This window comes from Zeus faber (assembly GCF_960531495.2).
Source record: "Zeus faber genome assembly, chromosome: 3".
NCBI classification, from domain to species: Eukaryota; Metazoa; Chordata; class Actinopteri; order Zeiformes; family Zeidae; genus Zeus; species Zeus faber.
The window spans coordinates 5,267,900-5,289,381 of NC_137190.1; the positions used below are offsets into that span (position 1 = coordinate 5,267,900).

General features: G+C 47.2%; 1 protein-coding gene across 1 annotated transcript in view; it reads left to right on the top strand.

Annotated features, from left to right (window-relative positions):
* Nucleotides 1–21,482, top strand: part of LOC307227750 (serine/threonine-protein kinase BRSK2-like) — a gene marked incomplete at both ends in the record, with an annotated part of 94,408 nt that overhangs the window by 35,910 nt on the left and 37,016 nt on the right. Inside the window, one exon of the mRNA XM_079997173.1 lies at nucleotides 15,214–15,308. Coding sequence (XP_079853299.1) covers nucleotides 15,214–15,308 — 95 coding nt within the window. The remainder of the gene's footprint in view (nucleotides 1–15,213; nucleotides 15,309–21,482) is intronic.

Genomic DNA, 21,482 nt, shown 5'->3' on the forward strand with positions numbered 1-21,482 from the left:
ACAATTTTGCAATCTAATATAAATCCTTTTTTTTTTTTTCTTCTTGAACCTCCCGCCCCCCCTATATTTATTGAATATGCGTCAGTGTTTTCTTATCTCACAGCGGCCAACAGGTCAGACGCTCTTTGCTGGACATTTCCCAATAACCTGCCTCAAAGCCCCAGTGTAGCAGTGGGACAGACACCCAGTCTGCCTCAATATTTTACTTTTAGTGATTTGCTGTGATAAATTTTTCCTGTAGCTCTTTTCCCATTGGAAAAAAACGAAGCTTGCTCGTGGTTTGGGGCTTTTCATAGTTAATTTCCTCAACATAACTCCATAAGATGGAACACGCCTCCCACTCGGGACTGCGGGCGCAGAAGACGTGTGTGCTTTACTGTAATGCATTTGGAGACAGATTGCATCACGGGCGCTGGGAGTCGAATGCTTTCTCTCAGCATCAGCACCACTTTTTGGTTCCGTCAGAAGTGACTCTCCTCCCCTTCCTCCCCCCTTCCTCCTCTCCTTTCTTCTCCTTTCATCATTTATCTGGGTGAAGACACAGACCTCCCTCTCTCTTTTTCATTCCTCGTCCCCCTCTGATTTAAATCTCTCTCTCTCGCTCTCTCTCTCTCTGACTCGTTCTCGTTCTCTCTCCAGTGGGTTAATTACAGTGCAACACTGCTTCCCCCACACAATCCTTGTTGGGTCTTACGTAAAACAGCAGTCATTAAAGTGAAAGGCTGTAAAGTTTTCACCGCTCTCGTCTCATGACAGGCTTTCCCAGTGACGGCCCGTTCGGCCATTAGGCCGGGCTTGAGCGCTGTCAGAAAGACTTTCTGAAGCCTAGTGGAACTGCCACCTCTAATCTGTGTGTGTGTGTGTGTGTGTGTGTGTGTGTGTGTGTGCGTGTGCATGTGCGTGCACGGGTGTGCGTGCGTGAGAGTGCACCCACGTCCGAGTGTTGCCTGCTTGATTGTTGGGACGTACCAATCAGCTATTTGGTAACTTTTGGTCAATCCTGGTTTGAAATGCTTTGGTACCATCACGTTACTGTAACTGCTGAAATCGGAGACGATCCAGAACCAACAGTTGTTGATAAAAGTATCCAAAGTCATAAATAAATGATGGAACCTAATTAAGTGTGGTTTATTTATCAGTACAGAAGTTTAACATCGAGTAATTTCCAGCCCTCACATCACAAGTTATCAGCATGTCCAGCTTTGTATGCTGCTACTGGAATATGAGAGAGAAATTAGTGATTTGATTCTGTGTTTGTTTTATGTTCTTTGGCTGTAACGTCTTATGAGCCTATTTTTATTAACGATATTCAGGCGTTGCCTTCAAGTTGTTTTGAATTTTGAATTAATAGGCATTGCATGCCTGCAAAAGCATACTGTACTTTGCAAGCCAAAGTAATAACCAAAACCTATATTGAGAACACATTGTAAGTTACGTGGATCTGGATCTATTAGATCTAATATTATTTATTTTAATTGCATTTTACTCAAATCACATTGGCCTAGTTCAAAGGCTTCAACTAGTAAAAGTGGTAGATGAAGAAAAATCTTTACATTGTTGGATATACGATGGTTTTAAGCAAAATGTGCATGTATTTTGGAGCGTCGTCTTTTTGTCCTTGAGGGCATCAGCTAAAGGAGGAAGGAAGCCAAAGGGGACAGAAGGCTTTTAAATTTTTCTGCAGGAATCCATTTTTCTCTTTGCCAAGTTGTGAAATTGCTGTGTTTTCACTGATTTATGCAGCTATTTGGAACCCAAAGGGTCTTGGAGGGTGTGTAGCTGTAACTACAGTATATTAAAATCAAAAACAGGGGTTGAACTCAGATAAGCACTCAGCAGATTCTCAAAACTTTGTTGTTCCAAGCCCGTTTGGGCTTGAAACTGGAATAACACCGACATGTGATGCTATGGCAGCCATGTCACATATTCCCAGTGGTGAGCCATCACTGTGTTTAGGGATTTAGTGAAGTATGTCCTTGTTGCTGACTGGGCGACATATTTCCTCCATGTGATTTAGGGCTTGGAGGACTTCCTTCCTTATCAAGCCGTTGAAGTGCCACATGGACCACAATTACCTGTGGTGCAGGTAATTTCACAGCCAGGCGACCTGTGCCAGCTTAGGGCTTTTTTCATTACCTGTGCAGAAAACGAGAAGAAGTACGGAGCGTTTAGATAGCAGGATGGAGTGGGTGGAGGGGAAGGAGCTCGACTGTTCACCGTGCTGATAGCGGCTGTTTCCCAGTGTGGACAGGACAGGCTTTATGGGGCCTTTAGAATGCTGAATAAACTATGTAGAAAGCAACAGACAAACACTAGTGTGTGTGCATGCATCCTCAGTATTTGCAGTGAGTGAATGTATAGCATAAGGAAGGGTTTTATAGGGGGTGGGCGTTGGTAAATAAATAAATCAGATAGATATTGAAAGGGTTCCGTTGTCAGTGTTGCTATCTTTTTCTACGTGGGCACGGAAGGGTTCGACCTCACTCAGAACTTCCCATTGTCAGAGCAGCCAAATGTTTCGCTTTCCTGCGGTTAAGTTAACCATAGATAGATCTGTATCTGCCAGTTGTGGTTTCAGCTGGACCACGCTGTGTGGTGTGGGTGCTGGAGTGCACGTCCTCCTGCTAATGGCTGCCTCAGCGGGGGTCTAACAGAGTCTGCAGCATCGTGTTGAAACAGCCTTACATATTGAAAACAGCCATGCCCCTTGAACAGCCATGCACCTTGAAAACAGCCATGCACCTTGAAAACAGCCATGGCCCTTGAACAGCCACGCACCTTGAAACAGCCACGCACCTTGAAAACAGCCATGCACCTTGAAAACAGCCATGCCCCTTGAACAGCCATGCACCTTGAAAACAGCCATGCACCTTGAAAACAGCCATGCACCTTGAACAGCCACGCACCTTGAAACAGCCATGTACCTTGAAACAGCCATGTACCTTGAAACAGCCACGCACCTTGAAACAGCCAGGCACCTTGAAACTGCCACACACCTAGAAACAGCCAAGTACCTTGAAACAGCCACACACCTTGAAGGCAAACAGCCACGCACCTTGAAACAGCCAGGCACCTTGAAACTGCCACACACCTAGAAACAGCCACGCACCTTCAAACAGCCACACACCTTCAAACAGCCATGCACCTTGTAACAGCCCTGCACATTGGAACAGCCCTGCACATTGGAACAGCAATGCACATTGGAACAGCCCTGCACCTTGGAACAGCCATGCACCTTGAAAGAGCCTTGCATGTGCTATAGTCGGGAATTCATGTTTTGTTCACTGGCCCTGTGTTAGTGTAACGCTGCAGACAAATGGGAACAAATAAGAAAGAAACAGTCTTTATTAGTCACGCAACACACCACACTACAACACATGCTTGCACACAAACACACATGCTTTTGATGGTGGCCGGTGAAATGGCTCCTCTGCTTTTGACCCATCCTGGCTTGTCCTTCCTCCGGGGGCACAGCCAGGAGCAGTGGGCAGCGTACGTGGACGCGCCCGGGGACCAGGTGATAAGTGTCCATTGCTGGTCAGACGATGATGGGTGCATGTTTTTGGGTGGGGGTCCTTACTGACGTGAGGTGGAGGAAACCCCATGTGAGCACGGGGAGAACATGCAAACTCCACACAGAAAGGCTCCTATTTGGGAGATAACCCGCCGGAGCACGGTGCCAACAGCGCCCCAGGCGGGAATCGAACCCAGGACCTTCTTGCTGTGAGGCAGCAGTGCAATGCACTGCACCACCGTGCCACAAATATAGGCTGCACCTCAGCCTGGAGGCCGAAACATCGCAGCTGGAATCTGATTCTTTTGGCCGGTGACACCGTACATGACTGCACCATCGCTCTAGCTCTCCCTCTCTATCTCTCTCTCTCCCCATCTATCTGTCTATGAAGCTTTCTATATCTCTCTCTGTCTTTCTCTCGAGACTTGACCTGTTTTCCTGGCCTTCCCCATCTTCCTCTCCTCCCCCTCTCTTCTCATGTGCTGATGGAGGGGAAACCAGAGCCTCCAGGAGGAGGAGTGGTATTTATTAATTACCTCATTAATGGAGAATAGAGGACCGGTTTGGGCTAAATGTGGAGACGGGGGCAGGCCGGGCCAGGGTGGTGTTCGTCAGGGGATTCGCTTCGGATCTTCTTTGGGGATATGGAAGGAGCGGGATGAGGGTGGGAGGAGCGAGGGGGAAGAGTGGAGGAGGGGAGTCCAACCTTGACACAGATTGCCTTCATTCTATGGAAGGTGAGTTCGTATGGAGAAAGGGAACTCCGGTTTTATAGTTCAAAGCAAAACATGCTGTGAATCAATCAAATAAACAAACAAACAGAAGCTAATTTGAGCTTCCGTGGAGATGTTGTGCGAGTGGACATGCTCCCTTTGTTTGCCTGTGTTGTTGCCTGGTGAATGTTCCTGTAGAGCTCTAATCATTGGTCTTCTCCTCTCTCCTCACGCTCGCTGCTGATTGGATGCCTGCCCCCCCCCCCCCACCCCCCCCGTGTTGACTCAAACAGGTAAGCAATGACATTTGCGTCGCCTTTCATTAACACCAATCAGTCAATAAATAAATCAATAAATAAACCAATCAAATCAATCAATCCAGTCGGTCAGTGAATGAAGTTAGGTTGCTATACAATGGCTTCCTATTGAAATTGAACATTGGAGCATAGACATTTAGGTTAGGTTAATTTCCCTTTAGCTAATGGAAAACCCACCTAATTCACATTCTTTATGTTGCAACATTTCTGACATTGGTTTAATATTCCACATAAATTTGCTTATCAGCTTAAATGATTCTGATCATTATATATATGTTATTATGTTACATACATGTTATAATTGGGACATCTCTACATGGAAGTCATTTCAGTATCATAAATTAAAGTATTTTGAAAGGAAATTCTTGTACAATTTTTTTTTTTTTTTTTTTAATGAATCAAAATGTAATCAGTTTATCTTTCTTTAATGTATGTTGCTTTTTTTTTTGCCCATACCTAACAGGGCTCGACAGTAACGGTTGCCTGGTAGCCCTCTGCAACCAGATTGAGTTCATTGGCAACTGTTTTGTGGCCTCTGCTTGCCCCCTTTGGCCACCACTTTTTTACATTAAAAAATAGGGACAGCAAACCGCAAAACATGCACCCAAAAATTAATAAGTTTGTTGCATTAATGATATTTAAATATTGCTGTTACAGTTGGAACCAGAATGCTCCGTGTGTGTTGGTGTGTTGCCTCACATACGCACCGGTGCGCACAGGCACGAGTGGATGGCAGTAGAGCAAGGTTATTACAGTCATTAGGTTATTACAGGGATGCAAACAATTCTATTTTTGGTGAATGTTGCTTTTTTCACATCCATTTGAATTGTCCAAGCCGATCCGAAGAGTCTTTTTTTGGAGGAGGGTTGCCGCGACCCATTTTAGCATTTTTCTTTTTTTATCTGTCTGAGAAATGGACGCAAACAATTAGCTAGTGGACTTGTTCTCTGGTATTACCTTGAAACGAAGACGTGGACACGGCTCTAGTCTCCATTTGAAAGAGCTCCAAAGCGATGCTGCTGATCGTTTATGGAAACCCGGAAAACCATTGACTATCACCACAAGTACACTAAAACTAAACTAAAACTAGGTGTGAAAAAACATTTTAGTTAAAACTAGACAGAAAAAAACCCTGAAATTATATTGCACTTAGAACACTAACTAAAATAAAATAAAAATATACAAAAACATACATTTCTACTCAATCTGGTCATATATGTTAACATATAGCTGTGACAGTACAATAACCAGTTCTTGTCTTTGTAGACAGACAGCATTAATAATGAGCATGGCTCAGACCTCGTCTTGTGGAGAGCTACTTTTAAAAGGAAAGATGCAATTTAGAATTTACTATTGTTAACAATGACGAGAGCAGGAGCCAAATGACACTTTGGATTAACCCCAACCCAGTGGTATCACTGCTCTTGACGATCTTGACTAGTGTTTTTCTGAAGATTCCAATTCTGTCAAGTATTAGATAAATCACAAACAACAAATAATTTTGTTGATTACTATAACAAAGCTAACATTTTCATCATTAAGCTGACGTATAACTGCATAGTATATTAATTACTCAAATTGTTAGGTGACTAAAAATGGCAAGCATATTTTCTGTTTTGGCAACCAAAAGCTGATGCCTGGCATTTTCAAAAGTAAGTGTTGAGCCCTGCTTTACATACCAATAGTCCAAGTGTCCTTCAGCGGGTTAGTTGAATTAAGCTCAAATCTGCCCCAAAATAAATAAATAAATAAATAAATAAATAAATGTGAAACAAATTCCAAAAGCTAAAGCTGTGTAATCAATTCACCAACACCTTGATCATTTCTAATCCAATATTTCGTCTCTGGCCTGGAACGGGAGGTGTGACAGCCGGACAGGGCAGGATGCTTAATTCATTGCGAGGAATCAATGTTCAGGCCAATTTCAATCTATTTGGTCTCATTAGCCTCCATAGGCAGTCTGTGGCAGCCAGAGAGGCTCCCTGGTGAGGCCGAGGGCCGTGGCGGGGCCCGCCGCCCACCAACTTGGCCTCATTGCTAAACCGATGGCGGCAGTTAATCAATGCTCGCTCACAGTGGGGCGGCCCGGCGCAATCAGGTGACGGACAGCACGTCACGCTGATCCACCGATGGAAAGCATCAGTCAATATCTCTTAGGGTGAAATTAATGTCGGGCCGCGAATATTTGCGTGCATTTGCGTGTGTGTGTGTGTGTGTGTGTGTGTGTGTGTGTGTGTGTGTGTGTGTGTGTGTGTGTGTGTGTGTGTGTGTGTGTGTGTGTGTGTGTGTGTGTGTGTGTGTGTGTGTGTGTGTGTGTGTGTGTGTGCCTGTAAGTGTGTGTGTGTGTGTGTGCCTGTAAGTGTGTGTCTGTAAGTGTGCGCGTGTGTTCGTGTATGAAGAGTCATAGCACTGAGACTGTTTGGTGTCAGGTATCTTTCCTCTCTCCTGTCGGATTTCTGTGTGTGATTGTAAATTAATATGTTTTCCCCGTGCCTCTGTAATAGGATGTAAATAGGCCAGCAGACCTATTTGCAGACTGGCAGGTCTAATTCAAATGTTAGAAGCGTGGGCCTCATCAATTAGACGGGGACACCTACAGATGGCTTCCCTTGGTGGCCAGGAAACTCCATTAGAGCCCCGCTGAGCTCCAAACATGGCTCCACTGCTGAATGACAAGCTCAATTCCTCGATTCTGTCACTATCTGTAACTCTCACCCTCTCCTCCTCTCCCTCACTAACTTTCTCTCTCTCTCTCTCTTGCACTGCTATTTTTTTCCCCAGCCTTTACACTCTTCTTTTACATGGCGATAGTGGCGCCGCCCCTAGCGGTCGCCTGCGCCGGCGCTCCGGTTACTTTCTCACTCTTTAGTATTTTTTTCCTTTTTTTATCACAATGTTCGCCAGAAAAACATCAACAATTAACTCATACGACCGCGATGCACTCATGGATATAAAAATTTCCCTAAACGAACAACTTTGGGACTTTTTATCCGTGGGAGCAGAGTGGCCGGCGGAAATCCTACGCGGGAACACTCGCAACAACAACTACAACAAAAATGGAGTCGCTGTTCCACGAGCCGGCCCACGGAGGAAGCACCGAGGTAAACGAGGCGGCATTCGGGTCAGAATGAGGACGCAACCTTACCGTCCACCTCTGCCAAGCATCCTTCTTGCTAACGTCCAGTCCCTGGAGAACAAGATGGATGAACTTCGAGCGAGGATTCAATTCCAGCGAGACACGAGGAACTGTTGCGTCCTCTGCCTGACGGAAACATGGCTGAACCCACTGGTGCCGGATGAAGCCATACGTCCAGCCGAGGCCTTCTCCGTGTTCCGCGGCGACAGAACGGGAGAGTCGGGGAAATCCAAAGGTGGAGGCGTCTGCCTAATGGTAAACAACCGCTGGTGTAACGCCAACAACACCAAATTCCTCTCCCACTCCTGCTCGCCGAACCTGGAACAGCTGACCATACTATGCCGTCCATTTTATCTCCCCCGGGAATTCAGCACGGTCATCATTACAGCCGTTTATATCCCACCGCAAGCGGACACCGACGCAGCTCTGTCGGTTCTGTACGATGTGTTGTGCGGATTTCAGAACAGACATCCCGACGCGGCTGTGGTGGTGACTGGGGACTTTAACAGGGCCAACCTTAAAAAAGTTCTGCCGAATTTCCACCAACACATCACGTGTGCCACCAGGGGAGACAGAACTCTGGACCATTGTTACACTCCTTACAAGAACGGATTCAAGCCCGTGTCGCTCCCTGCTTTCGGGAAATCAGATCACGCCGCGATCTCGCTGCTTCCTGTTTACAGGCCTCTGATCGCGCGGGATCTGGTGATGACGAGGGAAGTGAAGCGGTGGACGGACCAATCGGAGGCTGCGCTTCAGGACGCTCTGACTGACGTAGACTGGGACATGTTCCAAACAAGTTCAAGTGACGTCAGCGAGTTTACGGAGGCTGTAGTGAGTTTTGTGGCTACGCTGGCGGATGAAATCGTTCCCACGGTGAAAGTTCGGATATTTCCAAACCAGAAACCATGGGTTGATAAATCCATCCGCTGCGCTCTGAATGCGCGCACGGCCGCTTACAACGACGGACTTGTATCTGGTAACATGGACAACTACAAAGCGGCGTCGTACAATCTGCGGAGGGCGGTGAGGGACGCCAAACGGACGTACAGAGACACCGTGGAGCTGCAGATGGAGTGGGGGGACACCAGACGCTTGTGGGAGGGGCTGCGAACAATAACAAACTACAAGAGCAGCTCCTCCCCAGCCACGAGTGTGGACGCCTCCCTGGCCAACCAACTGAACTCCTTTTATGCGCGGTTCGAGTCTGGCAGCAGCACCGCTAGCTCGCTGGCTAATTGGAGTTACACCGCTGGGGACGAGCGCGCACTCTCAGTGTCCGTGCACGAGGTCAGGAGGGCTTTGATGCGGGTGATCACCAGGAAAGCTGCGGGCCCAGATGGTATATCTGGGCGAGTACTGAAGACCTGTGCTAACCAGCTAGCTCCGGTGTTCACCACAATATTCAACATCTCCCTGGCTGAATCAGTGGTCCCATCCTGCTTCAAGAGGTCCACCGTCGTTCCTGTCCCAAAGATCGCCTCTCCAACCTGCCTGAATGACTACCGTCCGGTGGCCCTCACCTCGGTGGTCATGAAGTGTTTCGAGAGGCTGATTAAGGATTACATCTGCGCCTCCCTCCCCCGCACCTTGGACCCGTTGCAGTTCGCGTACCGGCAGAACAGATCCACGGATGACGCGGTCTCCCAGGTACTGCACACCACGCTCATGCACCTGGATGGCCAGAAGGGGGCCTATGTGAGAATGCTGTTCATTGATTAGAGTTCAGCTTTCAACACCATAGTCCCCACCAGACTGGCTGTCAAGTTGATGGAGCTAGGATTGAATGGTCCGCTGTGCACCTGGATCCTGGACTTCCTCACAGGCCGCCCCCAGGTGGTCAAGGTGGGGAAGTACATGTCAAGCTCCCTCACTCTAAACACAGGATCCCCCCAGGGCTGCGTCCTCAGCCCCCTACTGTACTCCCTGTACACACATGACTGTGTGGCCAGGTCCAGCTCCAACACCATCATCAAGTTTGCTGACGACACCGTGGTCGTGGGCCTGATCACCGACTGCGATGAGAAGGCCTACCGCGAGGAGGTGGCTGACCTGTCACTCTGGTGCCAGGACAACAGCCTCCACCTGAACGTCAGCAAAACCAAGGAGCTGATTGTGGACTTTAGGCGTGGATCACAATCGAGGACACACGCGCCCTTGTGGATTAATGGGACTTCTGTTGATGGGGGTTTTACCTGTTGCTCATTAGACCAACGAGCAACAGGTATGCAGCCACACTGATCCTGGGCCCTAATTACCTTGACCCAAGACAGGTGTGGCTGCTCAAACCACACCATTCCCACACCGCAAAGGTATTTCACGGTATGAGTGTTTCTCCCTTTGTTTTCTGTATATTCAATTAGTAAATATTTAATATTATAAAAGAAAGACACATGGTAAAAAGTCTGCGACGCAGCACGGGAAGACGCTTGTCCGGGCTTTCAAATTGACAGGAGAGGCAAAATAAGTGACAAATATATCTAAATTGGACTTATTTGAAGAAAGTTGAAGATGTAAACTTTAATTCACCTCACGTTGGCGCTGTGCAGTAACAGATGGGCAAATGTTGTAATAATCCATTCAATGAGTAATTTCCTGAAGCGCCTCGTACCACATGTTTGTTGACACTCGCTACCATGCGCGCACAAGTCACTTAAAGAGACGTGTCGTAAAATATTTGCGTAAAACAGTTCTGTGCATAAGCAAAGATGGCGGAACGTGGCGCTTGGGGAATTCACTCATTGTATGGATTATTACAACACGCGCAGCGGCAACATAAAGTGAGGTGAATTATAGTTTACATCTTCAACTTTGCAATTTATAGCGTGGGCATGGTATTACAGGGAAAGCTTATGAAATAAAAAGGCTATTTTAGAACTAGAACTAGAATTTTAGAATTAGAACCGTCGTTGCTTAATACTGTGGTAAACAGTATACCCTTACATCAATACTCTTCTATGAAAAATGTATTAAATTTATATAGAGAGAGCGAGATATCACACTCCACCGCTGTGTGATATGTCTGAAGTGCTGTAGAGAGCCTGGCCTCTCGACTCGTGGACCTCAGCGTCTCAGTGTGTGGGCGGCTGACTGCAGCCTACAGATCTAGACGCTCCGGGCGCCGCGTTTTTCCTGCCAAAACACGGCTCCGGCAAACGAAAGGGAAACATCTCCTGGCATACGCTGTCCCATAAGCTGGCCAGCGGCGTCCAGATGTTCCTCGCTCACCCTGACAGTGGCATCGTCATGGACCACAGTCCATCTCCTGTGACTTGCCATGTATAAGAGGAATGACTCCAGCTTTCTGTGCCTTTAACATAACGTGATGTATCCATTCTTAAATGGAATCAGCATTCCCAATGCATTTCAGCACGGTGTGGAGGGGGATGAAGACGTGTGAATGTTGAAGGTCGCCATGCATCTGACAGCTCACCTCTCACCATTCACCACTGATCAACATTCACTGTGAATGTTTTCACTAAGTTGTGTGAGTGTGTGTGTGCGTGCGTGTGTGTGTGTGCGTGTGTGCGTGCGTGTGTGCGTGCGTGCGTGCGTGCGTGCGTGCGTGCGTGCGTGTGTGCGTGCGCGTGTGTGCGTGCACGTGCCTAGGTGTTTCTCAGCCTCTAAGTGTGTGTATCGTTTGCGTGAGCGGATGAATGGGGCTGATGGAGCAGCGCCTATTTTCATGTTTGCGCCGTGGAAGCCGGGGCTTTCCACGCTGGAGTTGTTATACTCAACCAAACACGAAGAAAGAGTCGGTGTTTGTCCTTGAGTTTCCCTGTCGTTCCCCACTGCATTGATAATGAATAGAGCCAAGTCATTTTAGGGATTCAGAGGACGATTTTAGAAACTTTTTTCCAATAAACTGGAAAGTTTATGGTTACAAAATAAACATGGGTTATATTTAGCCGCCTGGAGACAGAGTCGTCTGGTCCTTTCTGTTCCAGACCAGGGAAGTTTGTCTGCTGCCTTTTTCTGAGCTGAACGTTGGGGAGTCAATTATTTTCTGAAATTAGAACGGAACCCAATCTGGGAGCCTTAGATGTGGTACTAGAGATGCCAAATTCAAGGGGATTTTTAAACCAACATTCGAGATGCAGCATGTGAATGAAGCGGGGTCCACACTACAAGGTATTAAAGCCGATTTTGAGGCCAGATTCCGACAATCGTGACCCAAGTCACGATTATTTGAGGGTTCTAAAGACAATCGTGCCGGATTATCCTGTGGCGTCAGGTATGTTACGAGTGTTTTTTGCCTTCCCCCGATCTGCTCTGAAGTCCGTCCTGGCTGCGCCGATTGTAAATCGCAAGAATTCAAGCCAGTTGGGACCCAAGCTGACCGAAGTGGAACAAGTCATTAACATGTACAGTCCATAGCCACGCCGTCTCCATGACTTCATCCTTTTCTGTTTTCCTTTTGGATTTTTTATGAAAAATAGAGCAGAAAGTAATATTGCTAGTTCTAGCTCGTCACCCGCCAGGTTTGTTTGCTCTCAAGTCACGTTTGATAGCCTGAGATCTCTGGTTTCGGAAGTCGAGACTGGTTGTCAGTGAGTGGAATCTGCGAGTGTGTTTTGTGCTGTTTGGGCAAATCATTGCTCTCCACACACTATCGGAACAAAGCTCCTCAATTGATCATGATATGTCGTTATGTGTGAGGTCTCTCACATTTTCAACATCTGTTCAAATTTGAAAAATCTTGTAGTGTGGGCTTTAGGTGATTTCCATCAGTTGGGTTGAGGAAAATTATCTGTCTACGAAGATTTTTATGTTCCCATCTTCAATACCAATAAAAGGCTCTTCCGAATGATAATACAATGTTTTATTACGTAATTTATTCAATGACACTATCAAACTGGCGTAAAATGAACAAAGAGTGACAATTGAATAGTTAATCACAATTATTTCTATGACAGTTAATTGTCACCTAAAATGTCTCCACAGCCCTATATGGTACCAGACACATCCAATGGCCACTTGTTTTAAACCTCTAAAAAGGCGCACTGGCAAATGTAAAATTCACTGAAAGGCTGTTTACAGGCGCTGAAGCCAAGCTTAAAATGAAATGCCGAATAGCTCGTGGGCAGAGAAAGAGCAGAGAAATTTGGGAGATTGCCAAGGAGATGTATACAGACCCTGAGGGCACGGAGGACACGCTCTCATGGGCTGAGGAGTGGGCTCATCAATAGAGCGGAGCAGCTGATTGGGTCGCCCTCATGCATTTCTGTGCATGTGTCGGGCGGCGCTTGAGGCCCTGCTGGAGGTTAATTCGGGCTGAAAATGGGTGGTTCCATGGGTGGTTCCATCAGAGGAATTCACCCACACTTTGCAGTCCAAGAATCATTTTAATCTAAAAACACTGATGTTCGGCTGGATAAAAGAAGTCATCCCTGAAGCCCTTTTATTGATCCACAAGGCAGACAGGCCTATTTTTCCTTTTGAAGTTTTATCTTGTCAATAGACTGTTGAAAATGGGCAAATAACTGTTAAATAACTCCAGCGTGCAGCTGAGCTCAGGGGAAAGTAAGTCACGTCTTATAGGAAAAATGTATTTGGAGTCGGATTTTCTCAAATGCATGATTGGATTGTCTCTCCTATGAGACAAACACTATAATTGTACCCTTAAATCATTGAGCTAACAGACAGTTTGGGACTAACTGAATTTTTAAAGTCTTGTCAAGGTAATAAATACACCTGCATTTACTCCAGAACCCAAACTGCTCTTTGCGATGGTGTGTGGCGGTTAGGATTTAAACTGGTCCGGAGGCAGGGTAGCAACCAACAAGCCAACTATAAAGAACTTATTGTGGTTTGATCCAAAATGTGGAATTTAGAAATATTCACACAAGAAGCACATGGACCTATACACTATATATAAGTCATTTGGTAATGGCTACATGACTCTATTCACTGGAATACATCACATTCAAAATGCTCCAGCATTCTTTGAGTGGAGACGACGACTAGTCACCAAAAATAGACTTTCACTTTCACCCTTTTTAGAACTGAGCTGTGAGGCATATTTGTGTTTTTCATAATTCATTTTTATTTCCCACTTCCCACCTCTCCTGTCAGGTTTCTCGTTCTATTTCTGCCTTTTTATGCCAGAAATGGATCCACCGAAGGGCATCAGACCTCACTCACTCTCCCACACCTTTGTTTGCCTCATGGTGGTATGTGTGTGCGTGTGTACTCCCCCCACCGTTACACACACACACACACACACACACACACACACACACACACACACACACATGCATACACACACACGGCAATACGATCAATTTAAAACATTCATTGCAAAGTGTGGTGTGTTTGCCAGCCGCTCTTAGACTGCGCTCAGGTTACCAGTTGCCGTCCTGGAGATCCGTCGACAGCAAGATCAATGGCGTATTGAGAATGTCGCCCAAGATGCCATTTGGGCTCTAACTGCGCACACAAAGGAGCCCCCAGGCTGCCATATTGGCTCAAAGCCCCCGCTGTGCACGGTTCAACTTCCTCACCCTCGGTGAACCCATGGGGAAATCACTATTTCGGATAGAGAGACACACCTCTCCTGTGAAATATGAATGCAGCGGCAGGTAATGAAGAGGTGAATATGCGTGCGTGGCATTTGCAGCTCTATCTGTGCACCCCCGGTGCAAAGTGAGACGCACTTCCAAGTGTCAGCTCTTTGATAGAGATGGATGAAGCCATTGTGGCTGTAATAAGATAAAGCTATCACATGTTGACATTTATTTTACAAAGGCTGCTCCTGAGCGGTAAACAGTGAAAAGGAGAGTTGGGAGGTGTGGGACGCAGTCGATTGCTTCTTTATATGTTTGAGTTTCAGTTTGCAGGCCGATAAACAAGATGAAACCCGGAGATTATAGAACTTGTTGTATGTGCATTCGTGTGTTGCACGTGCGTCAGACTTTGTCAGCCACCAGGGAAAACTAGATCCTTTAGAGTTTCACGTCAAGAGAGAGGAGTGTAGGAGAGGAACTGGAAGCCCACAAACCTTGACTTGAGACTCAATTTGAGATTTCCCCAACCCGTCTTAAATTCAAATGAGAATTTTTCATTCCGCTTTTATTGGGACTGATCTAATTACCTGGTTACCTGTTGACAGGCACTCCCTATAGGAGGGGTTCTCATTTTTCAAATTTTTTTTCTCTCATCATTTATCGACTTGAAGTTAGGATGGTGTATAGTTTGTGTTTGTAAACCTCAACAACGTTTTATGAATGGTAAGTGGACCGCATTGGATCCAGTGCCGTTTCGAGCCGAGGGGACACAAAATGTCACTTTTTAATTGAGCCTCACATTCACCCATTAACACAGATCCATGCACCGATGGCGGACGCGGCCACGCCAAGTCTCTCTCGGGGACACTTGGAACCCGCCACCAAGAGGGGCTGGGGATCAAACCAGCTCCACTGCCATCCTGTAATGGCCCATTCTCCCCGTTTGTACTAAACAGGCTTTGAGGTGATAAACGTCTCCATCTGAAAAGTATTTCAAAATTTTGTGCGTTTGTGTCCTTTATTTCAGGTCTTGTGAAGTTGGGAATCCACTGTGTCACATGTCAGAAAGTTGCCATAAAGATCGTCAACAGAGAGAAGCTCAGCGAGTCTGTTCTCATGAAGGTAAGTCCAACGTGTGTGTGTGTGTGTGTGTGTGTGTGCGTGTGTGTGTGTGCAATGCATTTGTGCAATGCATTAGAACTTGGTGATCATGATCATGATGTGTAAGTATGCATTGTTTTTCATGTGACTGTTCTAGACATACAATAGGTGTCATCATATTATAATGACACCTATTGTACAGTATGTCTAGAACAATCATTTAAATTGAATAATCTGATCTAATGCAGTTGTGAAAAGCAAAAATGATTTAAAAGATTGAATCCTAAGACAAACAAAGCACAGAACCACCATTCAGAACCAACAGTCAAACTTTAATGTTAAAATCAGAACAGGCTCATCACAATCGACCTTAGGACAAAAGGGGGTGGTCAAACACTGGCTGCGGACGACAGCGCGGTTCCCTTCCCCGCGGCCGCCAAGCTGCCTGACTCGAGTAAGGGAGATTTCTAAATGTTTGTCTGTCTTGCAGAGGGGATGGGCGCACGGGCTCGTCAGCCGACCAGGAGCCAGAGCAGATTGCCATTCCTCCTGCGCCCGAAACCATCATCATTATCAGCGTTATTAATTATTATTTAAAATTGTTGGCCAGCGAGCCACAATTGTCCCTCCCTAAACCCTTACCTGTTGGCAGAGACTCCCACAAGTAAGGGTTTAGGGAGGGAGTCTGAGTCCTTTTGTCCGTGCTGCGCCAACATGGCGGGAGTTTTTATTATAGTCCAACAGAGCGGCTCACTGGCCACAATTATAAATAATAATTAATAATGCTGATAATGACGACGGTTTCGGGGGCAGGAGGAATGGTGTTCTGCTCTGGCTCCTGGTCGGCTGACGAGCCTGTATGCCCATCCCCTCTGCAAGACAGACAAACATCAAGAAGTCTCCCTGCCTTGAGTCGGACCAATCATGCCGAATGAGGCAGCTTGGGGGGCCTTGGGAAAAGGAACCATGCTGTCGTCTGCAGCTGGTGCTTGACCACGCCCCTTTGTCCGCCACACTTAGTCACTCATTTTTCAACATGATTCATGGTTCACAAGTCTCCCGCTGGGACACCCGGTGGTTTCCCAGTGAACTACATTATCGACGGTCAAATCCCGGTGGACATTGTGTAATGGCGGTGTTGCAGGTCACTGGACACACCTTGCAGACACGGCTTATTCACCTATTCACCGACAGCACAGCGAGCCCTGACACCAGTACCACGGTACGCAAAGGAGCGCAAGTCTGGTGTAACATTTCAGGGTTCGGCTGGAAGCTGGTTGTGAAGCCTCGCTCTGGATCCTGTTTGGCTTCATGGTTTCCAGTCGGTCCGTTGCCCTGCGTCCCCACCAGCTGGTGGGATGGGGGTGGGCTTCCCCCAGCTGGGTTCACTAATCTTCCATACTCCTTGTCTTATTTTAGCAAGTGCCGGGGCCTTGTTGCCATGGGAACAGCAGTGATTGTTTTTTAGTTTTTCTTTTTTTTTTTTTTGGGATGGGGGGGTGTCGGACAAAAACTCCCCTCTACTTACTGTGCGAGGTATGGAATTGCTGTCCCCGCGTCCGGCTGAAGGGAAGCGTGATTGGAAAAGAGCGTTTTCTCTCTTAGTTCTGTTCACCTCTGACTCCTCACGCCATCTCCTCTTCGTGGCTCGACATTTTGGAAAGGTCCCGCTTGCTGGGCATAGTGGTTATTTTTTAGAAACAACATTTTGCATATAAATTGGATGTTACACACACACACACACACACACACACACACACAAGTTTCCTCGTGGAACCATCATATTGTGCATCTCGTATTATAAGCAATTTACTGCCTTTCTGGTCTTATTTCTGTGCAGCCTCGTCATTTACTCACTCGTGACCCCACTACCTCCGTTTCTACATGTAATGTGCACATTATTACTGGAGCTTGACTTCCATGTGCATAAATGTTGTGTCTTGCCTGTGTGTGTGTGTGTGTGTGTGTGTGTGTGTGTGTGGTGTGTGTGTGTGTGTGTGTGTGTGTGTGTGTGTGTGTGTGTGTGTGTGTGTGTGTGTGTGTGTGTGTGTGTGTGTGTGTGTGTGTGTGAGATGAGGGCTCTGACATTTGCGTGGCTACATCAAGGATCAGCACCTTACATGGTCAGCGCCAGCGCCCCTGCCTGGCACAGGGATGTCAGCGCTGACATTTACAGCGCCAAACATTCCCTCGTGCACTAACGGAGACGCTCCGTACAGAGCAGGACGGAGAGGACACTGCGCAGGCACGGCTCTCTGGCCGGACGCCACAACCACACAGTCAGTGACTTATGAGGAAGACGGGGAAAGGCCTAATATTTACATAGAAATATATATTTTGCATCAAAGAAATGGTTCTTGCTCCACGTTAATTCTTTTTTATTTTGTATCGTTTAGGTTGAAAGTTACTGGTGTTATCTGTTAATATACAGCCGACAAGTACTCCCTCTTATAGTGTTGCAGATACCTGGTCACTGTGTTTGTGTCTGTATTGGATTAAGGCTGAGTGCATCCAGCTTCCTTAGAGCTTCTGTGGGGGAGGAAATAAGGGAGGGCGATGGGGAAATGGTTTCTAACTGAATGTGTGTGTGTGTGTGTGTGTGTGTGTGTGTGTGTGTGTGTGTGTGTGTGTGCGTGTGTGTGCGTGCGCGTGCGCGTGTGTGTATGTGTTGAGCAGTTTGTGGGGTTGTGAGGTACGGATACAGAGGTTTTCGCTGGTTTTCCCCAATTTATTTTATCTCCTCAACAACTGTCTGACAGAGTTCCTCTGATTCCTACTTAATTGTGTTGATGTTGTATTGAGCGACTCTATACCTTGGAAGTACTGTATGTGTACCACTCTGTGTGCGTGCGTGCATGTGTGTGTGTGTGTGTGTGCGTGTTTGTGTGTGTCAGCCAGTGAAGTAGGTTAGGAGATACCATTGATCAAGGCTGGAACCCAGATCACCAGAGTCCGTCTCCACCGGAAGCATGTGAGACAGATCCTCAGTGCTCTGCTGGTTTTGAACGTCCACGAGCATCTCTCTGATTGGAGCAGTGTTTTGGATTGCGGCCGTGTCCTTTTACAGCCAGAGAGCAGCTGAAGTGGAGAGAACACAGATCGCAATCGGCCGCAGATGCATCTGCCCTTTTCTGATGAATCATGACCGACCTTAATCTGTCGTTCTCCCGACGTAGTCCCTTCTTCCTTTCTCCATCTCGCTCCCTCCCTCTTCGTCTCCGGCTCTCTTCCTTGCTGTCTTTCTCTCAGCATTACAGTATGATTATTGGCAATTACGCTGTACTAGGGATGAAACTATCAATTAATTGATCGCCATAAACATGATTTAATCAGATTTTACTAATCTAATGTCAAATTGGCCTAATAATGACTTTCTAATGTGTGCAATTTCACAGCTTCACCAAAACACGAGTACTTGTCTTTGTTTGTTATTATAAAATTGATGGTTCTGAGCACTTTCGAGATTTGGGTTCGGGATAACGATTTATCCTTCCTTTTCCACCTCATTTTACCGTGGCTTCATATACATTTGCATAGTGTAATTGGATAATTGGAAAAAAAAAATGGCCACACTGAGATGCAGTCACGTCGAGTAGGCTGGGAAGAGCGGACGTCCCACGTGTCCCTTTGAAAATAAATGTTCTGAGTATAATTCTATTTGCCATGGTAATTTTCCCACAATTTACCCAGCGACAGCGTGATCATGATGTAATCGCCTCACGCTGAGATCTGAAGTCACCGCACATGGATTCCTCGACTCATTCCCCCGTTTTGATTCCTTGGCATTTCCTTTCATCACCGTCTCTCTTGCAGTGCACAACTGATTTAGATTTTTTTTTTTTCTGGAATGGAACGCTTTATGAAAATGGCCGCCTGCCCCCTTCAAATCACTGGATTCGCGGACCGCGGCCTGATTGGACCAGGCGTTGGGGCCGCCTGCCGCCTGCTTGCCAGCGTCTCATCCAGGAGGGCCCGGCCACGCTAGCGACAGATGGCGGTTTGATTACCGAGCGGATGTTCCAATTTCTCACCCTTCGTGTCCCTCAGCTCCGTATCGTGTTTCAATTAAATGGGGATTTGGAAGCCGAGCACTGCACCCGAGTCAATCCTCGTAATTCATTAAGAGCCGCGATCACGCATGGAGCCACCGGCTCAGGCAGGGGGGAGCGTCGGCATAATTCAGCCACCTTAAAACACTCCCGCCTCGGGGAAAGATAAATATTATTGGACCTGCTCCAGCTGAATATGTCGCTGTGCGCGCGCGTCCGTCACTCCATGTCTGTGAGAGTGCGCGAGCCTGCGTGTGTTGATGAATGTTCAATGTTGCGCGATGCAGAATCTGCGCTCTCCGGGCCAGAGATCGTCTCTTTGTTGTGACTCCGGTGTCACAGGCCCCATTAACCAGAGCGGAGTGTGTTTTCCATTGAACGGAGTGAATCACGTCCTTCAGTCGCTGCGTATCTGTGCTGCCATAGTGGAATTGACATACACTCATGTGCCAAGAGCCATGATTCACCATCCATCTGCCGAGTCTATGGCTTCACGAACCAGGGAACGGAGGGCTGGCGCCGGGAGCCGCCGATGCCGTTGCAAACAGCGCTTGAAACAACACTGAACATAGGAGAAACAAAAGCTCTGAGTTATTTTTATTTATTCAGTACGGGTCCTCATCCAGTGTCTTTCTTTTGTTTTATAATTCCCCATCCCTGTCATGGACGCCGGCCCGGGTCCTGGCGTGCTCGTCACACACTTACTCACACGGAGCGCTGAGACGTTGACTCACACCCGGCGAGGCGACACCCTCCACACTCCCAATAAACAGATTTGTTTTCGCAGAGTTTTCCCAGGGAGGTTTTGATTGGATGGGTGTGGGTGTGTTGACTTGGGTTTTAAACCAGGCTGTGGGGACCCGGACAGTGGCAGATAGAAGACGGAGAGGAAGTTAAAACCGAGTTCTTACTTAAAGGATGTTTTTTTTTTACCTTAATATATATATATTTTTTTTTATCATTAGGTGTGAACCTGGGTGAGTCTTTTAAATTGACCACCCTCATCCGACCGCCGCGCAGCAAGCTGCAGTACATACAGCAGTCCAAAGGGCCAATCCTGTTTTTACTTCTCTAGTCCTCTAGTGCCAAAAACAAGTTCTTTTAGTGGACATCCTGGACCCACTAGGGGTGGGCGTTAGGTTAATAGGCACCCGGTGAGTCCATGCTTAGCTCCGAGCAGGAGCGTGCGTCGTGGGTCGACCACCGGTCGTATTGACCGCTCGTACAACTCTCGCACCGACGTTCCCTTCACAGCGTATTCCACATTACGCAAGGCTTAACGTTTTCCTCGGGAAAATATTACACGTTAATGCCTTCTTAATGATAACGAACGGGGCTGGGATCCTCTGCACTAATGCCGCTCTGCCGGGAGGATGAGCCTGCGGTAATCGAGGTGATCGGGGAACAGCGTGAGCAGGACTCGTAGCCAAGGGATTTGGCTCGGATGTAGAGCCTGAGCCCCGACACCGGCAGCGGTTGAACAAAGGCTTCACATGCCACCCGGGGTGGTTCAAACACCGCCCCGGTGGTGATTTTCACCGGCAGGTTGTCGGGTGAGCCGCCCCGGCTTCTTGAACACCGGCTTCATTTTAAATTGGGCTTTGACCGATTATCTATGTCTTTTCCTCCGTTTTAAGATTCTTATTCGGGGTAAAACTCAGACTGAGTCTCTAGTTGGATTTGAGTTCCGACGAGCGGGTGCGGGTTCGAGTCCTGCCTAAATGTCTAAATGTCAGGGCTTCTTAAATTTCTTAATCCCCTTTTTATCTCAGTGCTTTTATTTGCTTTTATATAATGTATTTTTGCAAATGAACATGCAAACGCTGGTACCCCAACCCCTCATTCCTCAGGGTGTGCATCTTATGCCTCCCCCCGTCTCCCCCGGTACTTTATTACTACACATTAACATGCCATATGGGTCATAATCAAGCATAATAAACGTCAGTGTTGCACTGCATATGAGAGGGCTGGGGCTGGAGGTTGGCTAATGGCCGTTTACCGTGTACATGTGTTTAATTACCCTTTGCCCCACTAGATTGTACGTGTACCTGCATGTGTGTCTATGTGTGCGTGCGTGCGTGCAGCGCGGCGCTGCCTAACGTCGGTGACAGAGCCTAATGAGATTTGATGGCGGAGGGATCTGCTG